The following is a 7,398-nucleotide window of genomic DNA, read 5'->3' on the forward strand; positions in this document are numbered from 1 at the left end:
TATTAAACTGATTAAAAATTAAACTTTGTAGTTTTTTTTTTAAAAACATTGTGAATTGCAATAATTTTTTTTTATATAATTTTTTTTTTCACAAACCTACAAAAATGCATGGGCATGCCATAAGCCGTGACATCGCGCGGGCATGACATCTAATAAAATCCTAAGCTATGTTATGTCTATCAAATTAATTTCAAGGTATCCCTTTAATTTTTCAAACCTCTTTATGTGAATATATAATATTATTTTTTAAAAATATTTTTTTATTTTTTAAAATTTATTCTTGACATTAACATATCAAAATGATCTAAAAAAATTCAATTTTATTTTAATTTTTTTATAAAAAAACTTTTGAAATATAAAAGCAAATAAACTCTTAATTAAACTCAAAAACCTCAAATATTTAATTATTATATCAGGAGTCTCCTAGTTTGTTTCCGAATGCGAACTCCTTCCTCTTCATTCTTGAATTATCATACATACTTTTAAAAAAGAACATTGAATTAATAAGTTAGAAGCAAAGATCTTTCTGAAATTTCAGAACAGTTTATAATTGAAAACTTAAAGTTTTCTTTAAATAAGTGCTAAAATGTTTTTTCTGCATGTAGTTCGGTAATGAAAACAAAATACCACACCTTCATTACTTAAAATTTACGATAGTTAGTTGAATATAATTCAATTATGACTGCTAGCTGCGATAAATATCACAACTTCATTATTAAGACTATGATAGCTAGCTGCTCGTAATTCAATTTTGTTCGAGAATTTGACTCGGACACCTCTTGAAATCCCAAACCTTAGCCGTCAAAATGTCCCCTAAAATGCCTTAAAAGATTAATGTCTAAAAAATATCCTTTAGAAAATAGGGTTAGCTGATTAATGCCCAATAAAAAAAAAACACGAAAAATATTTTTACGGAATAACGTCGAAGGTATTTAATAATCACTCAAAAACATACATGTTTTTTCGTGTTTTATTTTAGCAGCAGTGTTTTTCCAACAGTTGGAGGTTATGTTTATATTTGCTAGGGCCAACCACAGATTTTCTGCTAGCCTATATTAGAGTTCTCCAATGTTAGCATTAATTATCAATTGGTTGTATCAACCACAAAAAAATTCAAAAAAATAAGTTAAATTAAAAATTAAATTGCATAGACAATAAAAATAAATAAAAGGAGAAGAAAGAGACGGAGAGGAAGAAGGGAAAAGAGAAAAAACTACTAAGAAAACAATTTATTGTTCTCTCGCCTCCGTTCCAAGTTAATTATAACCCCATTTTAACTGCCCATGGTTCCACGTTAATAGCAGTGCAACTCCCAACTCCAGCAGTTAATACCACCATAAAACGCCCCAACCAGTTCCTTATTATGCCTGCAGCTCCGGCGGACCCAGGGCTCCCTTTGCTCGCGCCATCGGTGTTCAACTTAACCCGTCCTTCTTTAGATGGCTGCTAACTAATACACTTGGACACGAGCTGGCAGCTGCATCCTAGTGGGGACTCCTGCTCTCAAACTGGTTTATTTCCATGAAATAATGGTTGATGTCTCCACGATGGTGAGAGGATCTGCAGGGTTGGGGTTGAAGATCATCCCATTCCTCATCTCCATAGAAACCTAGCAATATGTCCCAATCCTCTCTCATCTTTTTTTATCTCTCTAAAAGTACCCATCAAATTCTCCAAGGTAGATCGTGAATGTATCTATCAATTATACTTGAGAAGTGATTTGGATTATTTTCTGGTTACCCCCACCTTAATGGGAAAAAGACTTGATGCCTTCTCAGCCAAACACACACCACACATTGTGAACTGCAACTGCAAAACAGGATTTGCTTTTCTTGGATGCGTATGCTTCTCAGCGTGGCTAAAAAATTGACATGGATCACACTTCTGACACAAGCACCGGGGGAACTATCACGCTGGCGTTGCCCTTATCTTGCTGGAGGCATATTTTCTGAACAAAAGCAGTTGTTGTCAAAATCCAAAAAATTAAGCAACACGCAATTGTATTTCGCAGTGCAGAGATCAAGGTGGGGGCAAAACCGGCTACGTTTGTTAATACAATCTGGCCATGAAGATGTTCAATAAATATGCGTGTTTAGGGAGAAAAAGAAAGAGGCAGTCTTTCTCTGGTTTTAGTTTTCACACATCACCACCTCAAGCAGTCAAGGCGCGAGTAATTCAAAATCAAAAAAATTTAAGCAACACGCAATTGTATTTAGCAGTGCAGAGATCAAGGTAGCGGCAAAACTGGCTTCGTTTGTTAATACAATCTGGCCATGAAGATGTTCAATAAATATGCGTGTTTAGGGAGAAAAAGAAAAAGGCAGTCTTTCTCTGGTTTTAGTTTTCACACATCACCACCTCAAGCAGTCAAGGCGCGAGTAATTCAAAATCAAAAACATTTAAGCAACACGCAATTGTATTTAGCAGTGCAGAGATCAAGGTGGCCGCAAAACTGGCTTCGTTTGTTAATACAATCTGGCCATGACGATGTTCAATAAATATGCGTGTTTAGGGAGAAAAAGAAAAAGGCAGTCTTTCTCTGGTATTAGTTTTCACAAAACACCACCTCAAGCAGTCAAGGTGCGAATAATTCATCAGGATCCATTTATTTAGCCACCGTTTGAGGGAACTAAAGTCATCTTTCTCGTACACGAGATTATACATTGCTGGAACTAAGCCTGCAGGAGGAATAGGGCATGCATCTATATACAGTACTTGGCCATGAACTTTTAAATGAATTAGAGAATACAACACTTAAGAACTAGCCCCTTTTGATCCAACCTTGCCTCCTCGTTTCCTGCACATACAACTTATATTATTACCATGTATTTCTAGTGAATTTTACAGAACACATACATATTGTAAGCAATCACATTGTTTGCAAGACGCCCATCATTCAGTTGCTAGTGATTCCACATCTAACCATCCTGACTCAGTACCAGTGCTGAGGCTTCAGTTCACATCAGATTTAACTCCATCTAATAATAACTGCTTAACAAATTCCAATTAACTTATGCCCCTGATTGGATTAACAATTATTTAATGATCTACACTTCATATTTGTTTTTGCCTTGGTTGTGTACTGGTGGTGTCTGTCTCTTTCCCTTTTGAAACAGCACATTCCATTGTTTTTTACCACTCCCAACCCTCCCCGGATAAATAGAGTTGCTAATTTCATTAGGTAAGTCTTACTTGCCAAGAAAATCAATACCAAATAGAAATGATATACCAACAACACGCAGAAGCAAAACTGACACACCTTCAGGAGGCTGAGCGAGCTTCCTGTTCTGTGAAGTCATCATTTCTTTCTTCAACTGAGTTAATATATCCTCCATTGTATGCTCCCTCTGCCAATTAGCAAGCATAGGGAAAAGACTGGGCTCGACCTGTTAATTTAGTCAATAATTAGATTATTTCCAATCAATTGATGTAGAAGAACTCAGAATTACATCACTTACCACTCCACTTTCAGGATTGACGCAGGTCATGTTTATCCGAGTTTGGAACCTGACACTTGGTGGATTATCGGGATATTCCTTGCCACAAAACAATTTTAACTGGTAGATACGCCCCTCGTGAACAGTCTGGCAAGTAGTATGAGTCAATACATTATTACTCCTTTTGAAAAATGATATAAAGCATACACAATTACTTTGAAGAATCATGTTTCATCATTCAAGGATCAAGGCATAGATGGTAATGATTATCATGCCAGGCCACCAGAGTCATCAGGTTGTTTGCATTGCACATAAAACTGGGGATGGATATTCACCCCATTAGTCAGGAATCAAGACCTCCCCTGCCACTACAAGGATGGTTTTGGCAATGCTGCAGGTGAGGACCATCTGGGCACTTGGATAAGATATTTAATTTAGCTCGGATTCAATGCGGGGGCAAGTTTAAAGGAGATCCTGCCACCCCACCTAGATGATTACATATTTTCTATGATGTGCTTATTCCCAGCATAATCAGCTGCACACAAACAGTATTTAGAGGCAATTGTGGTTAATTCCCCCCCTCCCCCACCCCCATTCAGTCTAACTAATCAAAATCACAATCTCCCGTGCATACATTGAAAAACACACATGTAGATTATTTAAAAATCAAAATTTGGGGTCCATTCTAATACTTTTGGGTTTAGAAAGCTTCCAGAATTTTTGCTCATTCGGATAAAATGAGCAATAGATGTGATTCTGCCCAAAAACAAACTTCAACCTGAATTGATTCATCACTAGTTTCAGAAAGGCTTCGTGAAGCAAGCAAGGGGCAGACCATGGAGGCTCTTTTTTAAGTATATGAATGGGTGGGTGGTGGATGGTGTTAAAAATCGCATAACCATTCCAAGCCCATTCTCATTCCAACTTTATCCACCATTATAGGATGCTACCATCAAATGCCCTGGAATAGGGATTGACCTACAGAAATTGGCTACAGATCCAACTGTCTATGGAAAGCAGGCGTCAAACTTTTAGGTGTAGCGAAGGAGAAAAGAAATTTGAGATTTTATTTGATCTAGTTAGTTTTGAAAAGTTAGGGGGTTTGCGGGCTGGAGTTCTGTATCTTTAAGTATTTAATTTAAATTATATTAGTATCATGCAGTAGATATTTTAAGTTCTTTGGATACATAAATATTTAGATTTAGTTGAAAGGTCTTAGCTATCTTTATCTAGAATCGGTTCCCCTTTCCCTGCTTTTCCAATGATTCTATTTTACCCTTGCTCTATACTCTCCCAATTTCCAAGTTTTATGATTTGAAATTCTTTGGTACATCACAGCATGGGAGATCAACTGCAATTTTCTTTTAGAATAGATCTCTGCAGATGGCAAGCCAAGACTGACATCAAAGCTTATTCATTTATGGCGAATCATACTATTATAGAAGACTTGACAGCATAAGTTTTACAATGACAATCTTTTTTAAAAAAAATTATTTTTGATAAATAAGTTTTCCAATGACAATCTAATGCATAAAAAGAAACAAATGAAAAATGGTTTAAAAGTTTTAAACTGCAAACAAAGGGATAACCTTGAAGATTTCAAAACAGTCTGAACTACATGCAAAGGCAACTAGATTACTAATGAGTTACGCGGACATTATACTTCTGATTGAGAGCATTTAATGACACACCACGGTTTAACAATGTTGTGAAAACTTTTATAATGAGAGCTGCAGGAAGAGGAAGAGATTAAAGATACTTGAAAAATCAAATAACAACTGTTCTGAAAAGGCAAAGGGTGACTGTTGATTCTAGAGGAAAAAACAAGGAACTGGCATGCTGTGAAGTCAAGGAAATTTTAATAGTTGAAATGACATCATGCCTTTTTCAGGAAAAAAAGATTCATAAATGTTGATTTCACGAGTACTAAAGGTTTATATATGGACGAACTGATGACATGATACTATAAGAAGGATAAATTATTCTTGGAAAATTGTTTGTCTTGCTCCCACAGATGTTTAAAGCTGAGAAAGTTGGCTTGACACTCAATTAAAATTGGTATCCTATAGTAGGAATGTTTAATCGATAAGCAAGATTTTATGGAAAAGCACTAAAGGGCTGAACTCATATAGTAACTTTTTGATAGATGAATCTATATATAAAAACACAAGTCTCATCTTGGATCATAATCTACCACTTTGTATGTAAACCAAGCATATTCCCAAAATCAGATCATCAATTGCCAATTTGGCATGCATACAACATGAATGCACACATTGAAAGAGAGAATGTAAAGAACAAAAATAAATTGACATACATTGGGGGGGCCAATTATGGTTCCTGTCCATGACTGCATGAAGATATCATCAGCGTCGTCCATTCCATAACTGACAGTTCCATCTCCGATCCCCTTTTCCCCTCTCTCAAGCTCCTCCAGTAGTCTGAAGTTCCTCGGCACTGCAGAGGACACTAATATTCAGTTACAAAATAGTAATCATGCATGCATGCATTCTAGAAATCATCAAAGAGAAAAGGAAATCCTCCTTCCAACCTCCATCAGCCTAAATAAACCTTGTTACATGAGAAAAGCACTAAGACCAGACAGTGAGAAAGTTGTTTCTGACGAGGATTTGCTGACATGCAAGGAAAGTGACGGGGCAAAAATATGAGGTATTCATCAATACTATTTTTTTATCGTGAACCTCGCTTGATTCACTACACATAAGCAGGATTTCATTTTTCCACTCCAGGGACATTTGCATCATTGCGCAAATCAGCAAAAGAATAAAACTGTTTCTGGGCCTCCTAAATCAGATCTCTTTCAATTCAACCTACTCATACCATCTTCTAATCTCTTCCATTGCATACATATTGCACCCCATTTTAAAATTAATCTCTAATTGCAAACCAATGAGATGGAAAGCTTGCCTTCGGTCATGATTAGTAAAATCTCAAAATGCACAACTAACTCAAGTGAAGGAGCCTGCTTGTTTTAGGCATTTGCTCCCTCTATAACAGTACATTCTACATTCCACGTTGCATTTCATTACATTCATATCCTATCACGTAAAGGAATGGAGAAAATAACCTTCAAAGGCAGAAAACTAACTTCAAGAGAACTTCTATATGCTGAGTGATCAGAGGACGATATAGATGCAGTGAAAGAAAACTAATTGGCCAGAAAACAGTAAATGTCAAACTAGTCCAGCACACCCAATTAAGAAAGCATTATAAGAAACTCTAAGAGAAACAACAGATCATCTTGAATTTTAACTCAGAAACAGATCATCTTCAAACATAACTCAAAAACCCTAACCAATTGTAAACCTCAAAGCAAAATCCAAATCAAACACTCTACCAACACTGCAAAGTGCAAAGAAACACAAAAAACCAGGATGCCAACCTGCTAAAAAGAAGAATACAATTTTAATCTAACAAGGAAATTTGGGATTTTTTTGGTTCTTAAAATAGTGAGCTTACCAACAACGCTTGAACCTTCAGAACCCATTGATTTTGAATGTTGAGTTCAGCGAAAGAGATAGGATTTCTCTTCTAATTATTGTTATCTATTTTAGATTCAAAGGGAAAAAGGAAAAGAAATATTGAAGTGATCACAAGTAACAGAAAAGAAAAAACGAGGACAAAGTAAGCAGTCCGAGCCCGACAACAGTTTCACAGATCTCAAGTCCAACAGGTCAAATCAGGTTATTTTATTGTATTTAAAGTCTGGGTAAAGAGAATGTTAAAGGTTATTTAAAAAAAATTATTTAAAAATATATTAAAATATTTTTTTTAATTTTTAAAAAGTTATTTTTGATGATGCTATATTAAAGAAATTTAAAAATGTTAAAAAAAATAATTTCAAATAAAAAAATTCAAATTTTAATAAAAAATAAGTTATACTACAGGAACAAACAAGATATTATTGAATTCATGGGCCTGCAAAACTTCGCTGGCCAGA

At 35.5% G+C, this 7,398-nt stretch overlaps 1 protein-coding gene across 1 annotated transcript; it reads right to left on the reverse strand.

The window, feature by feature from the left end:
- Positions 1 to 2,581: 2,581 nt before the first annotated feature.
- LOC133695916 (ubiquitin-conjugating enzyme E2 variant 1A-like) lies at positions 2,582 to 7,127 on the reverse strand. The gene is made up of 5 exons (XM_062117893.1): positions 6,918 to 7,127; positions 5,755 to 5,894; positions 3,459 to 3,584; positions 3,260 to 3,386; positions 2,582 to 2,797 (listed from the first exon to the last, which is right to left on the reverse strand). The coding sequence occupies exons 1-5, from the start codon at positions 6,943 to 6,945 to the stop codon at positions 2,739 to 2,741; spliced, it is 480 nt and encodes a 159-aa protein (XP_061973877.1). The 5' UTR covers positions 6,946 to 7,127; the 3' UTR covers positions 2,582 to 2,738.
- Between the last annotated feature and the right edge of the window lie 271 nt (positions 7,128 to 7,398).

This window comes from Populus nigra, chromosome 6 (genome assembly GCF_951802175.1).
Source record: "Populus nigra chromosome 6, ddPopNigr1.1, whole genome shotgun sequence".
Taxonomy (NCBI): domain Eukaryota; kingdom Viridiplantae; phylum Streptophyta; class Magnoliopsida; order Malpighiales; family Salicaceae; genus Populus; species Populus nigra.

Coding starts and splice junctions, on each gene's coding strand:
- LOC133695916 (XM_062117893.1), bottom strand. CDS start 6,945: ATGGGTTCTGAAGGTTCAAGCGTTGTTG. Junction 5,895..6,917: donor TGAAGGTTCAAGCGTTGTTG/GTAAGCTCACTA, acceptor TGTCCTCTGCAG/TGCCGAGGAACTTCAGACTA. Junction 2,798..3,259: donor GCTCGCTCAGCCTCCTGAAG/GTGTGTCAGTTT, acceptor TTGTATGTGCAG/GAAACGAGGAGGCAAGGTTG.